General features: G+C 40.0%; 2 protein-coding genes across 5 annotated transcripts in view; both read left to right on the top strand.

Moving 5' to 3' along the window:
• Positions 1-110: 110 nt before the first annotated feature.
• On the top strand, positions 111-16140 carry RBMX (RNA binding motif protein X-linked). 3 transcript variants are annotated; one of them, XR_013938983.1, is made up of 10 exons: positions 111-397; positions 1764-1890; positions 2079-2185; positions 7473-7644; positions 8713-8829; positions 9193-9307; positions 9426-9551; positions 9643-9731; positions 12374-12460; positions 14715-16140. XR_013938983.1 is itself a non-coding variant. In XM_080554244.1 (9 exons), the coding sequence occupies exons 2-9, from the start codon at positions 1782-1784 to the stop codon at positions 10539-10541; spliced, it is 1158 nt and encodes a 385-aa protein (XP_080410370.1). In that variant the 5' UTR covers positions 111-397; positions 1764-1781; the 3' UTR covers positions 10542-10838. The 3 variants fall into 3 exon arrangements, 2 of the variants coding, with proteins under 2 accessions (XP_080410370.1, XP_080410371.1); XM_080554244.1 differs by lacking the exons at positions 12374-12460; positions 14715-16140 and adding an exon at positions 10234-10838 and having other exon boundaries at positions 9628-9731; XM_080554245.1 differs by lacking the exons at positions 12374-12460; positions 14715-16140 and adding an exon at positions 10234-10838.
• A 1129-nt stretch (positions 16141-17269) lies between these two features.
• ARHGEF6 (Rac/Cdc42 guanine nucleotide exchange factor 6) overlaps positions 17270-21387 on the top strand; it is a 40199-nt gene continuing 36081 nt past the window's right edge. Inside the window, exons 1-2 of one of the 2 annotated variants that reach the window (XM_080554233.1) lie at positions 17270-18785; positions 19769-19852. In XM_080554233.1, coding sequence (XP_080410359.1) covers positions 18621-18785; positions 19769-19852 — 249 coding nt within the window. In that variant the 5' untranslated portion in view covers positions 17270-18620. Of the gene's footprint in view, positions 19853-21387 lie in introns of both variants that reach the window. The other variant, XM_080554239.1, reaches the window with a different exon arrangement.

A 21387-nucleotide genomic window follows, 5' to 3' on the forward strand; every position in this document is an offset into this window, starting at 1 on the left:
CTTCCACGGAGTTTGACCCTACTGCGAGTTTCCAAAGCAGCGAAGCGACCGCTCCGGGTGGCCCGTCCCAGCGCAAGGCGAGGAGCGGCCGCGCCTCCCGAGCTCAGGAGCCTGCAGACAAAGGCAGAAGCGCGGCGCGGCTGCAGAACGTGGCTCCAGCCGGGCCGAGAAAGCCCCGCTCCTACCGCACCCCGGGGCGGCGCAGGGCCCGGCCGCGGTGCTCCCGGTGCTCCCGGGGCGCGGGGCCCGAGGCGGCCCCAGGGAGACCCCGGCCTCCCCCCCCCCCGCGGCGCCGCGTGCATCCGGGGCCCCGGCCGGCCGGTGACGTCAGCGCTATAAAGGCCTGCAGCGCCTTTGTTCGCTCTCATTGCGCAGTTGCGGCACGGCGGGAGTGGGGGTGAGTGCCGCCGGGCGGCTCCGGGGGCTCCGGGCACCGGGGAAGCGGGGTATCGCCGCCGCCTGGGGGCCGGCCGCGGAGGGCGGCGGCGCGGTAGCAAGCGCGGTGCGTAGGTGAGGCAGCCGGGCTCCGCGCGGCCGCCGCTGCGGGCCCGAGGCGCGGCGGAGCCGGGCCTGGCCGCCTGCCCGCCCCGCGCGGCGCCGAGGGAGCAGCGCGGCCGCGGCGGGCCGCGGGGGGGGGGGGGGGTCCCAAGCGTGCGAGGCGCGCTGCGGCCGCCATTTTAGGTGCGGGGGTTCCGCGCGGGGTCCCGCCGCGGGCTCGCCGCGTCCCCGGGGAGGACACAGGAGGGGCGTGCGGAGGGATGGGGATGCGGTCGGGCTGCGCGCTCGGGTCAGCGCCCAGGCGGTCGTCTGGCGCTGGTAGGGAGAGGAGTCCCCGCCGGAGGTGGCCGCCATTTTGTGGAGGTGTGTGGAGAGCGCCGAGGGTCTGCCGCCCCCCTCCTTGTCCTCCTCCTCCTCCTCCTTTTCCCAGCCCCGCCGCGCGGCTCCGCGGGACAAGGAGGGGGCGGCCCCCGCGGCTTTTGCGGCCGCCCGCGGGGCTGAGGGGGCCCGGCCCGGCCCCTCCGGCCCCCGGCAGTCCCCGCCTCGGGGGGCTGCTTTGTCTCCGCGCCCCGTGTGCGCAGGGAGCGGCGCAGGCCCTCGGTGCGCCCCGCTGCGGGCTTTCCCGCCAGCGGCCCGCAGGCGTGCGGGTAACGCTCGGCCACAGGCGCCAGGCGCTGCGCCAGGCGTTCTGAGGCTGTGCTTTGTCTTTGTTCTGGTCTCTTCCCACTCCCCTTAGCCGCGGCCTCCTTGCGTAGGGTTGCGGTGATGGAGTGGTAGCCGTTCAGGCTGATGCCTTCTGTAGGCCGGGACTCTGGCGTAGCCTCGATGTTCTTAAAATAACTTAAAAGATGGTGCTTAATTCGGAGTATTGGCCCACCTGGCTTTAAATGAAGTACTTTGGTTTTATCGTGACATACTAAGTATATTTATTGGAAAACTTGTGGTAGGGCTTAAGAGCAACTGCTAGGCTTATTATCAAGGGCAAAAAAACTGCTTTTCCATGTTCCCCAGTATTATTTGATGTGAAAACTGTTTTCATCAGTGCTTTGCTTTACTTCTCAAAGTTGACTTACTCTATTTGAAATAGCTATTTGCTTTAGCCTATTACTTTTTTTTTTGTCCGTTATACATCAAATCTCTTACTTGACATCCTATTCAAGGAAAATTTCCTTGAATGTATGAGGAAAGTTGAATATTCCATGAGGTTGTCTGGAAGTCTCTTTTAGTTTAATGTTTTGTTAATGACACCTATGTGCTTTTAATAGGTCATTCGTGGCATCAAAATGGTTGAAGCAGATCGTCCTGGAAAACTGTTCATCGGGGGCCTGAACACAGAGACAAATGAAAAAGCCCTTGAGGCTGTATTTGGCAAATATGGACGCATTGTGGAAGGTAAAAACAATAAAAAACTCTTGTTACTTTAAGATTAAAAAAAACTTGGCTGTGATGACTCTTTGGTGTTGATCATCTGAAATGATGATACCTTCGTGTCCTCTAAGAAGTTCTGAGCTTAAAGCTTAAATAAAGGCTGTGTTGTAACCTAATTATGGAAGAAGAATAACATAGCTTTATTTCCGCAGTCCTCTTGATGAAAGATCGTGAAACCAACAAGTCCAGAGGGTTTGCATTTGTAACGTTTGAGAGTCCAGCAGATGCAAAAGATGCTGCCAGAGACATGAATGGAAAGGTAGGAATTAAGATCAATTACACTTTGCTGTTGCTACTAACCAGAAATACAGATCTATGGAGTAAACTAACTAATAATAAGACTGGGAAAGACAATGGACTAGAAGATCCTGGAGACAAGTCATAGCTTTAAATATGTCAAAACATATTACTTCCTGGTAATCCTGGATATGACAGTAGAAAGTGAAGCCTGGCCATCAGTCAGTCATACTCTTTCAGTTGGTGATGGGTGGTTTTCTAGTAGACTGCTCTTCACTATTTTCTGTTCTATGATGCTTTTTTAAACTGTATTTGAATGTAGTGCTGTAGAAACTACAACTTGGGGAAGTGACTTACCTGAAAACTATGAATGTTCCCCTTAACATGGGTTTAACATGACTTCCCTACTCTGTGGTGCATTGATGCACCCTTAATTTGTAGGTGTCCTTACGTATGTGAGTTGCATCGTCAACCCGCTTGGCATGTATGTGGAGCATCTTTCCAGTTACTGTGAAATAGCTTTGTAGTTAACTAGCAATTGAATTGCTTATTTACACCCTACAGTTGAACTACATGACTAACTAGAGAAAATACTAAATAACTAATATGTATTTAATGTTTTTAAAAGACAATCAAACCTGAAAATTTGGAGCAAAGACTTCTGAGATTAGCATCAGGATAGCGTAAATTCCTTCAACAAGCTATTGTGATCTGTGTCTGTTCCAGGATGTGTTTGAAAAGCTAGATGCTGTAACTTAATGGTCAACAGCAGCCTATCTTCAAAGAGATGCTGTCTTTTTAGACAGTGCAAGCTGTCATCTCAGTTAACTTGAACTTCAGTCTCTGGTCTTTAATGCATAATCTGAACAGGTCAGGTGTTAAGGTCATGCTGAATCAGCCTTTCTGTAAGCAGTGCTTCTGGTGGTGCTTTCGTGTAAGGTTAAAAAAGCTTCTACTTAAAATGATTGAATAACACTTGGGTTTTTGATAGCTGTTGGTGCAAGATACTGAATTAAAAGAAAAATGTCCGTTATTGCAGTCCATAGGTAATGCATATAAATATTTGCACTTCTGGCAATAAAAAAAAAATCTTTTTCTAGTGTTCACAGAGAACGCATATAGTAAAATGTAGTTATTCCTTGGTTTGTGTTATAGTGGGCTGTCTGCTGTGTGTGCTTCTTAGTTCCTGTGTGCTTGAGGACAGTCTCATGATGGTTAGTGTTGCTTTCTTCAGAGACTTGCTTTGTCTTACTCAAGTTAGTCATTTTTCTCAAGGTGGAGAGTGACAAGTCAGATAATGTCCTTTCTATTGCTGGTCTAAACATCCTTAAAGGTGCACCTGTTACTGAATGTACCTCCCATTGTGTAGTTTGCTGCAGTTCTGAAGACCTGTTTACCTGCAGTTCTGAAACCCTGATTTCCTCTGAATTAATCATTCCACTGAACCCTCGCATATGGTAACTTGAAGCACCAGCAACTAACTGTCAGACTGAAAGGAGTTTAGTCACCAATCCTAGGAACTGTTTGCGGAGTGCACCATTTTCATTTAATGCCTCTGAAAATAAATCGCCAACTGGTCTAGATCTTTAGTACTGTCTTTTTGATCACATTGGAAACATTCATGAAAATAATGCTCAGTAAAGTAGCTAAATGAGATTTAATGCTTGTCTGAGATGTCTGTGTTGGACTGCACCATATGCATCACTCAAGAACTGCTAGAAAGTACTGCCTTGTGGGTCATCATTCTAATGGATTCTGTCTTCAGAGCTGGAAAACTAAACATGCCTCCATCTGCTTTGAAATCTGAACACTGAAGTATGAAAAGAATTTCCTCACTCAGGATTTGGCCAAGAATGACTGTTTACCATAAACCTTGTAGGTGTTGCTATATATCATTCCAATTCTGTAGTGGTCTAGCATGGTTTAACCATGGTTATGGAAGATGTGGAAGATGATTGGGAGGTAGCCTCTCGTCCTCATCTTAAGAAAGCCTTCTGGACAATAAGTGATGCTTGTACTTCAAAAAGACTCTGTACTCTAGATCTGAAGAGCTGTGATGCTTGAGGCATGCTGTGGGAAGAGATCATTCTAATCTGTCTGAAATAGAAGCTTCTCTTCACGTTTGGAAGCGATGGTTTGGAGTACTCATGAAAATTCCAGGCACTTCAAAAGACGCAGCAGCAGAAGTACTGTGCAGACAATAGTTCAAGCAGTCTGTAAGGAGTAAGTTACAGTCTAGCCAGGGGAGAAGGTTCTGTGTGGCCTGTGTGTAGCTCATTCTGTCATTCCAAGAAAAATCAAATTTGCAGCCAGTAGAAGAGGCTGACTTCAATGATTTCTGCAAGAGTGTATCTGCAGTTGCTGTGTTAGGGAGGGGGGTAGGGAAGAAAAGGGTTAAATAGCTCACTTTAAAATGGAACAGGCATAAACTAGTCTCAGCATGCTTGTTGAAAATTTTAGTCCTGAAGAAGGTCAGGAGATAATAGTTTTGGGGGAAGGGCGATTTTTTCAATTTAAACCTTCTCTGCAGAATTGGATCAATCTTAGCCTGAGTAGCACAGTAAAAATGTTAGAAGTATCTTATAGCGAATTCTTCAGGAAAAACCTTAATTGCATGGTAGTAAAGTCAACATCCTGATGTCATGAAATGGACCTGCTTATCTAAATACAAGTGTGAATACTCCAAGTATGTATTGAACATTCTATGAAGTAGGCTGTTGTGATCTTCTGGTTTTAAGTCCTGAGGGGAAAAAAAATCTATAATTAAAGAGAATATGACCTTAGAGAAACATCCGGGACAAGCCAGAGATAAAATTCCATTTGAAGACCTGCCAAGCCAGCTGGAGTGTGTTGAGATGTTGGAAGCAAATACTACAATCCAAATGACAGTCTAAACTGTACTCAGCACTAGAGAAGATTGTCTTCCTCTAATCATCAGAAACCTATTTCCCATTCTTCTGGTGAAGAATTGATACAATATGCAGAAGCTCGGCCTGATAGGAAACTACCTTCAGTTCTTGAATGTATTTGGTGGAAGGAAGCCTTCATGATGTGATGTCAAGGAACATGCAGAAATGGTGGAGTCACTGCAGCATCAATAGTAAAATCTTCCACTTGAGAGGGAAGCCCTATGTGATGTTAGGCTGCTGTTTCATGCAGGTTTCTTTGGAGCTCTTAAATTATGGCCATTGAAACCTTCCAAATACACTACATTTAACTCCTGTTGGAAAGGGAGCAATTTGCAGGACAGTTCTCTAATTCTGTTTGCTTGAGGTTCCCTGGCACAATGCAAAATGGTACAGGTTGTTCATTCCACATATGAGAGTTTTAATTATGATTGCAAATCTACTACTAGCCTTAGATGACTGTTCAGTAGACTTCCCTACATTCTAGCACCAAGGTGATGCCACTCAGTGGTGCCCGGATCATACTACAAATGCTGCTGTAACACTCTGAATCAAGATTATAAACACCAACTAATAAGTTCATTTTGACAGCTTTTTTTTTTTGCTTTGGGCCCATTGGAAAAACAATTCCTTATTCTGAGATGGCTTGTCTGAGTTTTATCTCTTCAGTAAGATGAGAACTTTCTCTACTTGACCTGAAAACTGATAACATGAAAATGTTCCCTCTCCTTTAAAATAGGACAAACTTTGACAGATACCTTCTGGTTTAAAAAATCTTTTTGGACTTCAGGACTGCTGGAAAGCATTTTGAAAAAGAAATGTTTTGCCTGGGTAGGATGCATAGGTTCAAGACATAAGGAAATAGTAGAAGTCATTGGGAAAACTCTGCTCCCTATATTTAGAAAAGCAAATCAAAAAAAAAAACGGACTTGGCATCCAGATACTCAAAACCGCATGGTAATGAAAAGTGGTGATATTAGGTTTCCAAAATTCAAACAAGCTATGAGGAATTTCTCATGAAATGGGACAGTAGCGGTTGTGATGGCAAAGTTTAAGGCTTCAAGCCTACTTTTTCCAGTTTTGAGAAGGATGACTGAGATATGAGATGTGATGGCAAAATTATGATACACAAACTTAAGTTCCAGGGATTAGTGGTATTAATGCTTTCTCCTGGAATATTTCAGCTTGTCATGCCACGTGTTTTTGAGAAACTTCATATAATTAAAAGACTTCTATTAAGTCAAAGACGAGACCAGTGTGATTTTGCTAAAATTTTTTTCCACAATGGATTGTCAGACCTTTGGATATACACGTTTTTCAAACAGTAGGTACAACTCTGGTGGCAGAATACATGAGCTACTGGAGTGGATGATTTCAGAAAGGGACAGATTTCAGTGAAGATTATTATTTTACCTCAGTAAGTAATCACCAGCAGTCAAGAACAACATACTACTAGTAGTCAGTTTTTGACCATTATTGCAGTAAAGAAGTGCAATTAACAGCACTTCCTTTCTAATTCATTAGGTATTGTAGCAGAGTCAAATATTTAACAAAAAGGCAAATAAACATATTTGCCAGGACAGATGTGCAATAAGCCAACTTCGGTAGAGCTTGTGATCTTGACTCTGTTCTGTTGACCAAATGTGAGGTGTCTGAAAGGCAATACAGAAATTTGATAAACTTAAGTTACTTGGTATGTCTTACTACCTGCTCATATTTGAGGTACAATAAGCTGGCTGCAGAGTTCCTGTTACTGCAGGTCTGTGCTCCAGAAAAAACATACACTTCAAAGAAAAGTCCCCTCTGCAAAAGCAAGTAAGAGTAATTTGTGGCAGTCACCTCTTTTTGAAAACCCAGCTTGAAACAGTAGAAAAGAGGGGTGAATTACCATACTCAGTCTGCTTTGTAGATGTTGAAATTACTTCTAAATACTTCAGCGATCACCGTTTAATCAGGACATCAAGCAAATGTACTTAAACGGCCTCCCCATTGCCAGAAACCCCACCTGAAGCTAAGATACCTTCAGCTTAATCCTGTAACTACTGGTGCAGTCAGTTTGGTACAAAAGTTCGTGGCAATTGGAAGTAAATTGGAGCTCATAAATCATATTTCATTTACAGAATAAATGACATGGGGCTGCCGTAGTCATTGGACACTTTTGTTTTGACTGAAAGTCCTTTTCGATGCTGCTCTGTATTTTTCATCAATACAACAAGAATGAAGTACTGTAGAAATAGGCCCAACATGCTGCTGAGTACGTGGGGACTAATACTGAAGACTGAAATCTGTTCTAGAGTTGCTCTAACTTTATAAAATGGAAGCCCTGTAATAGTGAAGCAAGAGGGGCTTAATTTAAGAAATACAAACATGACTGAGCAATAAGTAAAGCAGCTTCTTCTTTAGTCATTAGATGGGAAAGCAATTAAAGTGGAACAAGCAACCAAGCCCTCCTTTGAAAGTGGTGGTAGGCGTGGGCCGCCACCCCCTCCACGAAGCAGAGGTCCTCCCAGGGGCCTTAGAGGTGGAAGAGGCGGAAGTGGCGCAAGAGGACCACCTTCAAGAGGGAGTCACTTGGGTATGTATTTACCTATCTCATTATATACTTGGACAACATACAAGACAATCCCATTGGAAGATGACAATAATCCTACTGGAAAAAGCCAAAGAGCTGAATAGTGCACTCCTTGTTCATTATTAAAATGATGAAATATGATCTCGGCAGTTGAGTCAAATTTTTGATTAGGCAAGTACACCTTAAGAAAAAGGCTTTCAAATATGAAGATTCCCTTCTACATCTTAACACTCCACCTGACTTTTGGCTATGAAAGAAAAGCAAAACTCCTGCCCTGCACGTGAGAAAGGAAGTTTTCTGGTATTCAAGTTGAAAAAGTGATTCTCTTCCACCAGGGACAGGGAACTGCCTTCTGTTCTTACATAGAAAGTGGTCTAAACTCAGTGAACTGTAGATGTTTAAATAACTGATCCTTCTGGGTCACAGTGGCAATTAGGGAAGTTAAGCATTACTTGTTACAGTGTTTTCAGATGAAGTTTTCTGAAGTGGAGGGGTAATATGCTACTTGATACTGGATGTTCTTTAACTTAGATATATCTTTGTTTAGAGACTTTTCAGTATCAAAATAGTCATTTAAAAATAAAGCAGCACCTGAGGTATAATGAGGGGAAAAATGGAAATAGTAAAAACTCCATTCTTGGAGAGTCTGTGTAGTAGGTCCTACAGAACCTCTGTTTCCTCCTTATGTAGGATCTTCTCTAGTACATCTTCCCAGGTGGCGGCTTTTTGTCTTTTGAGGACAATAACTTGTTCAGCATTTAAGCTGTGGCTGATGACAGATACCAGTTTTCTTTCTCCCTTGCATCACACCCTGTGGCTTTTGGTTCACTTCTGTAAGATAATTCTTAAAAGGAATTAAAGCCGTGAAAAAGTTAATTTGGCATGCTCTCAATTCTGCCAGTAGTATCTAGTAGTGGCCAAAACACAAGAGGAGGGGTTTTTAGGTGCCTAAAATTAGAGGTTTGCTGTTGATGACGCAGTAGTGGTAACAGCAGTTATTGCAGTTCAGGCTTTTAAGGGTATACAGATGAGTATCACAGAAGTAACGAGGTGTGTGGCTTACCCTTCTAGGGTCTTCTCGAGGACCACTTCCCATGAAGAGAGGTCCACCTCCACGAAGTGGAGGCCCTCCACCTAAAAGATCTGCACCTTCAGGACCAGTGCGTAGCAGTAGTATGGGAGGAAGAGGTAAGAACTTGATAAATTATGTTATTGCTTAGTCAGCCAGCTTGCAGTACCTTAGTCTTCAGAAACTAATGCAAATCATTGATTTTAAGTTAAATCTGTTGTGGGCTAGTGCATTCTCTTTACTAATCTGTCAGTTCTCTTATTTACACCACTTTGTAGCTGTTTGTACAATTTAGTGTGATTCTAAAGATGTTCCTGTTAGTGCTGCTTTAAAACTATACAAGCAGAAATGTAAATTACTGCAAGGTGAACTACAGATGGTATTCCTAAATCACTGTAAGCTGTTTGCTAATACTGCCTTGAGGAGTCTTCTGTGTGTTCAAGTGCTAGTTAAATTCTAAAATTTGGGTTGCTTCTCTTAAGCTCCTGTGTCACGTGGAAGAGACAGTTATGGTGGTCCTCCACGCAGAGAACCGATGCCATCACGAAGAGATGTCTACATGTCTCCAAGAGATGATGGCTACAGCACTAAAGACGGGTAAATTTTCTTACTAATTTAGCTTGGCTTAATTTTAAGTTCTTCTAGGAAGGATTTTGATCCCTGATAGTTTCAAAGCGTGACATGTAGTTAACAACACAATTCTTGTTCTTTGTAGTTACTCAAGCAGAGATTATCCCAGTTCCAGGGATACAAGGGACTATGCGCCACCTCCACGGGACTACGCATATCGTGATTACGGTCATTCCAGTTCACGTGATGAATACCCCTCGAGGGGCTATAGGTATCTACTACTGGATTTTTGTCCATGTCCTTCTATTTCTGCTGTGGTCCAGCTGACTTATACTAAGTCTCAGTAGTCTTTCCTCTTACAGTGATCGTGACGGATACGGTGGTGGACGTGACAGAGACTACTCAGATCATCCAAGTGGAGGATCCTACAGAGATTCATATGAGAGTTATGGTAAGAATTCATTTTGAGATTCACATAGTAATTTTTACAGGTGTCATTAAAATTTGACTTTTACTAGGTTGCTCATGTTTTAGGGGGAAGTGGCACGCTTTTTTTTTCCCCTACAGTGAAAGTGCAGTTGTTGGTTATCATTTGATCGTCTTGTTAAATAAGCTATAAACTAAAGAAGCAAAGTCTACAGTTCAGAATTGCAACTATCTCTGGAAAATGTCTGAGTTTCTTCTCTAAAGTAACAAGCTGTTCTGGAATACCCAGTAAAGAGCCTGCCTGAATAAACACCGTCTGCAGTCCTTCAAAGTCTTTAAATCCACTCACTGCCTGATACTCAATTCCCACTTTAAGTACCCTTAACATGGCAGATTATATAAAGAGCATCTCGATACATACGAAAGAGTAACAGTAAACATTTAATACAGCAGTTCTGTAAATTCAGATTGAAATTGTTATATATAACTTATGGTGTTGCCATATTACCTGACCATTGACCCTGCAGGTAACTCACGTAGTGCTCCACCTGCACGAGGGCCCCCGCCATCTTATGGTGGAAGCAGTCGATATGATGATTACGGCAGCACACGTGATGGATATGGAAGCCGAGAAAGTTACTCAAGCAGCAGAAGTGATGTCTACTCAAGTGGCCGTGATCGTGTTGGAAGACAAGACAGGGGTCTTCCCCCATCCATGGAAAGGGGCTATCCACCGCCTCGTGATTCATACAGTAGTTCAAGCCGCGGAGCACCCAGAGGTGGTGGCCGTGGAGGAAGCAGATCTGACAGAGGTGGAGGCAGAAGCAGATACTAAAAACACTCTTAAATTTTTTTGGACCAAGATAAATTTCGCAAACAAAAGTGGAAGTTGTTCTATCTTTACTACCAGAGGACTACTAAAAGGAAAAGTTGTTTTTACCTTTTTTTATTGTTGCCTGTTAAGTTTTCCCCTCCATGACTTTTATGCTTTTGTGAAGAAAAGTTAAACCAATGTTTAATTTCATTTCAAAATTGTTAACATTTCTTTCAAAAGGCAGATGTTAAATGTATAAAAGTTGAGCTGTGTACTAGTGTTGTAATTTTCAAAGTAAAGTTTCCCTGAAATGCCACACTTCCCATCTGACTTTCCTCATGAATGGAATAAGCAGTTCTTACGATCTTCCACACAACATCTAACCATCTAGGATGGAGCTGGATTGTTCTACATATTCAGCATCTCATTCTTAAAGTATTGGTTGTGATGTGGAGGGTGGTGGGGATATTCCACACAAAGTTCAGTTTTGTCTAGAATTTGACGTTAGTGTTCCCAGTTCAAAATGCCTTCAGATCCTTGTATAAAGAAAATAGAGGATATCATTCAATTAACCTGAATGAAAAAGCAAGTGGATAATACTATTTTTTTTGCCTTCATACTGTTCCGTGGGGAATTTAAAAAGATGTCCCCTCCAAATGAACCATGTACTTGTAAGTCAGCTACAGAATACTGTATGAAAAAAAGTAAAAAAAAAAAAATAAAAATAAAAAGTTTGACCAATTCCATCAAAGAAGCTGCAAAACGATGCTTACTCATACTGTTTCAAATTTTTGCAACTCTGTAGTGTTTCACTTTTAAAGGAACATCTTTGATTCCAAAGGAGAAAATAAGATAAGCAAGGAAGTCTTTCTCTCCACTTCTCAAAGGCTTATGGCTTCATAAAAACAAGTGAAACTTTCAGCATTCCACAGCTGATTTAAAGCATCAAATGCCTGTGAAACAGCAAAGATGGTAAGCAAAGCAAACTAGTTTTTCAGTCTAAGTCAAAATTGAATCAAGTTGTCTTCCTCTAGTACAGTAAGACAAGCTGCACGTCATGGCAATGGAAGTGCTGTCTAGATTAAAAAAAAGAAAACGAAAAACTTCAATGCATTAGAAGTTCTCCAAATTCAACATTTCTTCTTGGATAAAAGCATTTATGGCACTGATTTTGAAACTAAAGACGTGAGAATGCAGCTCGCTATAGACAAAATACTGTGAAGTAGGGTTGGGAGGGGATATTTTGTGCCCAGTATCTTTCAGTGAAGATGCTTAAACAGGCTGCATATACTATTATTTTAAAAATAAAAGCCTTGTGAAATCAGGAATTGGTTTAGATTGACAAATACCATCTCGGCTATTGGGAGTTTGAAGCAAGCCATTGCAAACTTGACGTTTAGTTGGATGCCTGACTCTTTAGTTTGACACTACGTTACAGGGATGTCTAGCGCATGTGGCAGAACCTGGGGCAAGTTATGACTCAGGTAAAGCCACGAAGTTCAAAAGATGCTCTTGAATGTAATAGACATGAAGACCTCCAACTAAAAACAAAGCAAAAGCATTGTGCTACTGTTTAGTCCTCAGTAAATTTTGTCGTTCAACTTATGGATTTAACATGGCAGTGCACCATTGAAAAGGAATGAGAATCCATAAGCCATGCAACCTATCACTAAGTCATTCCGGTCCATTCCAAGCCAGTGAATCTTCCACCACTTAGAAGAGAAGTAGTAAAACTTGCAAGAGACTAATCTGCAAACCCAAGCTTGTGACTTGAAATGGGGGGAAGCACTGTAGGTTGACTTGCACTATAAAATGTACTCTTCTCAGTTTGTTATATCTTACTTTGATTGCAGGGTGATAATTTCTAGAAGATGCCACTGAAGTAATGCTGGTTCGTCTGTGGATGGCAGACATGAGTGGTGCCTGTACTAATAGAACAGGTAATTATTGTACTAATGAAGTAGCTGGATGGAAAATCTCTGGTGATTCTGTATTTATAGATTTGGGTGGATGGTCTTGGTGGCTAAATAATCCCTTATGATCTGTTGAAAGCAAATTTTGGTGGAGGCGGTCTTGCTGGGCTTTTTAATTGCCAAGTTAGGAATGACAATCTTACCAGCAGTTTAAGAACAGCAGATAATAAAATATGATAACAAGTCCATAATAAATAAAGATGTGGAGTTTACTTAATTAGCAATCTTCACTAAATTAAGACCAAAAAGATAGGAATACAAATAATAGATGTTGGTACAGACCTTTAATTGGTCTTGTTAAATATGCAGAATGTAGAATTTAATGGTTACAGTAAAATGTAGTCTTTGACTAGGAGTTAATCTCTGCAAGTGTCCTTGGATTAAATTGCAGGCTTACACTCATGTCAAAAATTGCTTTAAACTTCTTAGGTCAGTTGTACTACATGATTTCAAAGCCCACCACATTAAAGTTACTTTTCTCTGTGAGCGGAGGGACAAGTCGATGTTGGAATAACTGTTCAGACGTCATGTGAAAGTGTCACTGTTCTGTTTCTCTGATACTTACCAGGAAAAAAGAAAGCGGTAGTGGCTGCCCTGCTAACATAGCGCCCTGACAAACTTGTCCACTAAACAAACATAATTTTAAAAAAATGTGTGTAATGCCTTTTAAAAACTAGCATAGAGTGAAGGATACGTACAAGTCCTTTTTTCAAGGGCAGTACTGATGTAAGAAATATGTATATTTAGGGAAGTTTTCCAGAATTATTTTTTATGTGATTTTTTTATTAGTATTCAAAGTACTCCATAAATATAAGAACCTATTTGGCTGCTACTTTCAAGTACTGCTTTTGAGAACCAGCTTTGAAATGGTGAGAAGAAAAAGCTGTACTTGATAGTGTTGTTCATTTGACGCATTATTACTGATTTTAGGGAAGATCCATCTTGAACTAATAGGTTTTGTTGCATACTATATGGTATTATAATCTCAGTTTGCTTACAGTTTTTTTCTAAGATTCTATATACAATGTTTTTGTCAGAATATTACAGTAATATTTTGTACATGCTCCTGACAAATTCCTCTTTCATTTCAGAGTACTGGATTTTATTTCAGATAAAATACAGAAGCATCAAGTGTATTTTCTAATCCGAGTTGGAAGAAGCACATAGTTAAATAAAAGCTGTTACCTGGCCAGTTTAATATTTTGCTGTTACTGATAAAATCTCAATGAACAAAAAATGGGAAAATACATGATAAATTAAGTTCTTTTCCCACCCTTCCCCACCTACAAAAAATTAGGAGTCAGTTATCAAACTTAAAGTTTGAGGCTGGTCCAGGTCATGAATTCTGTAACAGAGATGACAGCCTGTCTTTAATGTGCAGCATCCTAAGTGACTTTAAAAGGTTTTGCCAAATCATCATATAGATTGTGTCAGAATGTTTTCAGCTTCATAATACATATATGCCACGTCAGCTTCAATTCTCTGTATTAGTTGGGAAGTAGATGATTTCCCCCCCCCCCCCCCCCGATCTGCTCTAGGCAAATGAAAAAGCTCTCTAAAAATTAAGGGCTTTCTTAATTTACTAGATGTGTTTTGTCGCTTACTAATGCTTAGTGTGGGCCATGTTGTAATTAATAAAGATAGCAAAAATAATAACACACTTTCTCAGCCTACTCTGCAGCTTATAAACATTTCCAAGTTTTTAACAGGAATTATGACAATCTTAGTCTAGGGAGCAGTAAATTTAATATTTAATAGAATTTAAGTGACTACCTGGCAGGAAAGGTAATAGTAACTTCCTAAAAAATACTAATTGTACTAGTTCAGGAAGCTGATTGCTTTTTTATCCTACGTTTTATTTAATTTATAGCACATTATTTATAATCTGTACCTTTGTGTGTACCAGTTTCTTAAAAGATTCTTGAGTGGTCAAAAACCAGTGGGTTTTTCTGGTAGACAGGACTTGGAGAGGACGATATAGCATGGGTGTTACAGAGGCGTTACTTGGTACTCAGTCTAGAGACGCTGTTGTTCCATATCAATAAAAATAGTTTACAGATCATTTTAATTATTGTGGTTAGCTTCGGATGTATTTTATGATCCTGGGACAGTTTGGAAATAAGCCAAACGTATTTGTTGAATATACAAAAACAACTCGATTTGGCTTTTTTGTGTTTCTTGGTTTCTGAGAGTATACTAACTTGAATTTCCTTTTTTTCAGACTAGAAGAAGGCAGTGCAGCAGTGGATATGCTTGGAAAAGCGAAGGATAACATAAAGCAGCTGATAAAACTTGTCTTTTGACCATGGTGTTAACCAGTATTTGTTTTAGAGGGTTGTGTTACCATTCAGGGAATTGCCTAGTGCTACTAATCTCTTGGATACAAAAACTGTTCAGATAGGTGGAAATCAGTTATTGTCTCTTGCAGCGAACATCTTCCAGGAGTCTCAGTGTACATGCATCAGTAGATTGTGCAGCAGAAAAATAATCCAGGGTATTTACATGCAGTGTTTTCCCTCTCTGATGAAAAATAGCCAGTTACATGAAAGTAAGTTGTAGTCACCTAAATTGCAAAGGACTAAATTGCTGCAAATTCTAGCTCACAAAGAAACCATCAGAAGTTTTACAGTATTCTTACATTAACAGTTTTATAATTGTCCAAGCCTTCTGGATTAGAGTAAGAAAGTGTTCATGTACTGAGATGATGTTAGTGATAAATCTCGAGAATGATCTGTTTTTACATGTACTAGGTTCTCACAGAACTCCACCCAGCAGTGCATCTCTTAACAGGTGTAGAATTCCATAGAAACGATGTTTTCTTCAGAATATTTTCTTGGTTTTGATGCATTTTTGTCCTAAATATGTGTTGATGTGCCAATGTATGTAAGAGTAATCCTCAGGCATTGGTATGTCATACAGAAAACTAACTTCACATTGACTTAGTCGTGGCTAATACAGTTTATAGTATTTCAACAGTAGACAAACTTTTCTCATTTAAACAGTTCTGTTACTATTGAGTAGCTAAGAAAGAAAAAGCATTTATATACCCTTTCTAGGCATTTAAAACTATCTTTTTTTTTTTGGTATAAGAGTATCACTAAGCTTCAGTTACAGACTGCAGACTCTAGTAGTAAGTCTGCCTGTATATAGCACGTAGGTATAATAATATTTTCCAAGGCTAATAAGCAGTTAAATAAAAGCATTATGTGTTTGTTCTTAAGAAAATCACATTACTCAGCTGCACTTGCATAGTAGAAATGTTTACCAACAAGTACTTTGTAGTGGTGGTGTACTGTTAAGAAGTGGTCTGTGGTCTCAGAGAATGTACCTTACTTTGAAAATAAATGGTCATACTCTGTAACAGTAAGAAGACTTCTTTTTCAGCAGTAGGTTATAGTCTGAGTACTGCTGTTCAGGATAAACCAGATTATAACTGAAAGCTAATGCAAGTGTATGAGTTGTATGAAAAAAGATTCATATGTATTGGAAATGTTAATAATTCACATCACTGGTGTATTCTCATTAGCTCATGTGCTGTGTTTCAGACTTCATCATTGAAAATCAATGGCTTAAATGTAAAGCATTGTTGGGTATTTTCTTCTATGCCGAAAAAAGAGAGTTACATAAAAGTGACTTGTGTACAAACACTCTAGAATGTTTTCTTGATGTCTGAACAATGTTCTTAAATTGCTCCTGTTACTGACTGTATATGCTGTTTGTTAATTTGATCTAGACCTCCTCCTTCCTTTAAAACAAAACAAAACAAAATCTAATACTGTAATATAGTCATTATTGGTGTAAATCAGGCTGCAAATAAAAGCTTGTTGGTAACTTGGGGGTAGAGGTTGACTCTGCAAGAGATGATAGACAATTCATTTGTTTTGTTCCTCTTAAGTAAGTAATCAATGTTGAAGCTTTTTCCAAAGACCAGACAAGAAATTGTTCCTTGCTTGGTGGGTGGTATACTTTCATAACCTGGGTTCCGCAACAGACCTAATTCTACCGTGAGGGTAGGTGAACAGACTGGAAGATTACTAATTGGATGCTGACGATTTTCTGAAAAGTTGGCTTTGAAGTGGCTTACCTGCAATGTTTTAAATTTGGGGGTTTTCTGAATATGTAAGAGGTCACCCTTTCAGGCTCTTGTTAAGTATTCAAGATGCAGGAAGTATTTTCATTTAATTGTAGTTGAAACCATTAGCACAATACATACCTGGCTGCAACACACAAAAACAGGCATAAACCTCTAAAACTGCCTATCTATGGGGAAAAAAAAAAAAAAGTTTGCTTTGGAGGAGAGAGAGAGTGAAGTATTCTGTGTTCAGGTTTGTGACATGGACTGTGAAGCAAGTGTGTAATTCTCCATCTACTGAAATTGCTACGCACATGATCTCTTGCCTTACATCAGAAACTTGCTACGTTCTAATTAGATCACTGAAGTGGGTGTCTTCCATATGCGTACGTTGTTCCTATACACATATGTTGACCCCAGTGGATAAATGAACATTGACAGTTGTCTTACCTACTATAGGTATGGTAAAAGAAGAAGCAAGCTATGAACATGGAGATTGGCTGTATTCAGTTCTACAGAGTAGTGCTCAGAAGAACTGTAAACCAAACAACAGCAACAACAAAAACACACTAAAGGTCTTGTAATTAATTTGAAACATTTTGCACACATATGGATAGCTATAGATGCACATTACCAGATGGCAGTGTTTTGTGATTTAGCTTCAGCCTGCTTTACTGTTCACATTGGCTGCTGCTATGTGCTATATTTTCACACAACATAGAACTCATCTCCACATCCTGTTAGAGGTCAAAAGTCTGTATAATCCTAAAAAGGCAATGTTGATTTCTTATTGGTAGCTATTAAAAGTGATAATTAGGTAGGTCCAAGTATCAAGCATAAGACCTGGAAAATTAAGAGACAAAGCCATGCGTTTTCATTGTATGTAGTTTTTCATGTTGCTGTTCTATTTCTCTCTATGCCTCAAATTACTGTGTAAGCAGTTCAGAAGAGCTGGTGTCTTGAAAACAATAACAAGGTTAGGAATTGGTTTCGAATATCGTCATTGAGAAGTTATTGTCTCTGGGCTAATTTGTTCCTGTTTCATTGCTTTAATCCATGATATTCTAGTTAGGCATCATCAACTGATGGGAAAATTGCTTTATTTTCTATTTGTGCTGGTGTAAGCAGTTACAAATGGCGATTGCAAAATGACTGGGCTCTTCTAAGTTAATGTGGCCAATATGGATGGTTAATATCTCCCAGTTCAGGGTGAAAAACTGAAGCCACTTGTTCTTTAAACAGTAGCTCTTGAAGAGCTGGTAGGAAGTGCCATTTTAATAGGACAAGTAAAATAGTTGGAAATTTTCACTCAACTTTGGGTGACTTAGTTGTGAACTTTCAGACTTACCTGTGATATTTGTTTTGAGAGATTACATTTCATCCAAAGAACCGTTTTGGATTATATGTGTTTCTTACATAAAACAGTTGAAAAAAATAATTTTTTTGTACATTAAGTGCATGATCATAATTTATTTTTTAAAAACATCTTGAAAATAGGTAACTAAAATGGCAATTTTACTAACAAGGCTTACTACAGAAAAAGTTTAAAAATGTTATTTAAAGTTAGTGTAACGTCCTCCCCAGTCATGTTTAGTGGGAATTTCAATTTTAACTCTGTAAATATCTCAGTGTATTAAAGACATTTACTACTTTGGGCAATAGCCACAAGTGAAGACCGGGTTTACGAGATGATACTGTCTGGCAAAAGGAGAAAGTCGGTAGGTAAGATCTTTAGTGTGGAATAAAAATCTCCACATTAAATACTTCTGTTTGCAATAATTTAAACGTGTAGTTGAAGATCTGCTTTCACTGTCTCTCTTTAACAGAGCACGCTAGAAAGCATTTTGTAAAAAAGCTGTTTCTTACCTTAAAGTATCATTACTTCTGATTCTTTAGCTTTAGTGAGCATTGGTGCTGAGCAAAAAGGAGGGAGAAAAAAAAAGTTGTTTCACGTTTGAGCTCTGCAACCAGCAAAAGAGGCAGGAAGATGTAATCACGGATGTGGGTTAGCGCAAGCTGCTGCCCAGAACTGTGCTGGTGGCAGAAGTCTCGGCAATGAATCCAGAAGAGCAAATTGTAACGTGGCTTATTTCGCTAGGAGTTCTGAATTCCCCTAAGAAAATAGTAGATGATCCAGAAGAGTTCCTGAAAACTTCTCTGAAAGATGGAACCGTGCTCTGTAAACTCATCAATCGACTTCTTCCGGGATCTGCAGAAAAGGTAATTCTCGTAAGATGTATTTTGCTAGTCTGAAATAACTGCACGGTCATTTTGGGATACCTTTTTCTTTTCTTCATCGATCAGATGAATGATTAACATTCAAGTTGCTAGTTACACGTGAGAGCAGAATACGATTTTGCCTTACTTCTTTGATTTTGTCTCCTGACATCCAGAAAAACAACCCCAGACGGTTGCAGTTGGCTGAGTTAGCGCATGTTCATTCAGGGACAGGAAATACTGGGCCTACCAGAAATGAAAATCTTGGTTTTGAATAGGGTATGCAGTTTGTATTTACTTAAATACCATGAATTACAACAGTGTAAATATACTCTTTCAGAACTCTTACTGTAAAATACTTTGCTAATCAGGAAGTACACTAGAGAACAAGATTAGGAATAAATTAACCTTATATCCATGCAATTTTGAGCTGTTCCAAGTCCAGCAAATCCATTGGTACTGAAGCCATTTAAATATGTGAAAACCTCATATTACAGTTTTACGAGGCATATATCCAGACAGTCCAAAAGTGCTATGTAACTGCAGGAGAAAAAAAAAAGGGAAGGAGTCCAATGAGAGATAGGAAATGGCAACACAGAAGAGAAGCTGTTAAATTAAAAAAAAAAGTCTACCCTGTAAAAGAAGAGCCTTTATTGTGCAAAAAAAACAACACTTCCTAGCTCCTTTTGCTTATATATGATGGTTTGGGACTGTGTGTTCTTAAAAGTCATCAATTTCCCCCTGTCATTTAGGGCATTGTCATATGCTGACATTCAAAACAAGATGCCGACCATTTCAATTTATGCATCACTTCCTCCAGTGGCTCTTTCTTCCTGGTTCGACAGCTTGCCTGCCACCCCCATCCGCCCCCTTAAGAAGCTTCCCTAATTCAGTATAAAACACACGTGTCAATATTCATGCAGGCCTTCTGACTAGAGGCTATACGGAAGGTAATGCAATGATCTCAGTGGATTTTGTTTCTTTAGTATTGTCTGGAGCCTAAAAATGAAGCTGATTGCATCAGTAATATCCAGGAGTTCTTGAAAGGCTGTGCGCTTCTTAAAGTGGAGGTAAGTCAGCTTGTATCCTTTACATGATTTTGTTGTAATATTGTGCTCGTATAATAAACCACCTGAATGGAAGCCAAATGCTAGATGGACAAAACTGGTAGTCATTCCTAGTCTTTTGTATTAATAACGTGAATAGGAGGATCAATAATTTAATATTCTTTCTGGAGAACTTGGTGTGTATTGATTGTGAGCTTAACAGGTTCCTCCGCATCTTTGAGAAGAATCTAAATGGTCAGGTAGAAATACATGCGTCAGTAACAGGAGTTCTGTCTAAACAGAGTTAAGCAGGTGAGCCTGTGCATGTCTTGTTTTGTTTTGTTTTTTATTGGAGGCAAGGGCTTGCAGTTTTTAGCCTTGTTTTACTATAAAGGTGAAATATTCTTAATCCTGCAGTATTTTTCATCCCTTTGCAAATGTTGCATGAGATTCTGCCAAAACCATAATATTAGATTGATCCTTATCCATATAAATAATCCTAATGAAGACAAAGAGTACCTTATCAGTGGCTATTCCTGATCCTATATACATGCAGATTCTTATGCCTAAGTATAATTTATATTTGCAAGATCAGAGTCTAAATGAATGACTTAAGACTTCAGCTAATCGTGCCATTACATTTTTTACTAAATGCATATGGATTTAAAATATATTTTAAAGACTTTTGTATCACACTGACATTCCTACGGTAGAAAGAAGCCTGTAATTAAGAGCTGTCAACGTCTTGTTTAAAATACCAACATTGTGAAAAAGACAAAATCTGCCAGAAGCAGGGAATGGCATCCTTGGGCATTATGCAAAACATTCACGCACCACAGTGAGGAGAAAGTCCAATTCATGGTAACTCTGTTCCTGCATGTCTCCTTTGAAGGTCTAAGCAAGCAAAGATCCTTTCTTCTCTACAGACCTTTTCAGCTAACCAGCATGAAAATTTGCTTATTCCAGAACTGTTTCACTAGCCTGTTGTTTCCCAGTAATCCATTTCTAAAAGCCTTTGCAGCAGCATGGTTTAAGAGCAGATATATATAGAATCACCAAAGGCCTATCACATCAGAAATCAATGTTGACAGTCTTCTGGTACTTGACCATGTGATTTTCTCAAATTTTCAGAGAGATTATTTTTCTATTTAAAAACTAATCATAATGGTTGTGATGGAAAATATCACAAAATAGAAATCTTAAACGTCTAAAAGATAAGACAGGAGTAGTCCTCAACTGTTGTGCTTTAACATCTCATAGTATTTAAGCCACTTCTGCAATACTGCAGTCTTTTCATGATTTTCAGGTATTATGGACTAGCAACACTGCATCTCGCTCCGGGTGGTGCTTTGATCTTCCCCATTCCTTTTCTTCCTTGTTTTAACTTAAGAAAATGGTTCTAACTTTGGTTTTTTTTGTGTTTGTTTTTTCTGTTTCTGATTTACAACCCCCTTAATCTTTAAAATATTCTCAGCCTTCAGTAGCTTTGATAATACTCATATGGCTGCCCCTGTCTTGGCTGAAAGGAGTCCTCAAAAACTGAATAAAAACTCATGCTC

This window comes from Anser brachyrhynchus (assembly GCF_964034855.1).
Source record: "Anser brachyrhynchus genome assembly, chromosome: 13".
NCBI lineage: Eukaryota > Metazoa > Chordata > Aves > Anseriformes > Anatidae > Anser > Anser brachyrhynchus.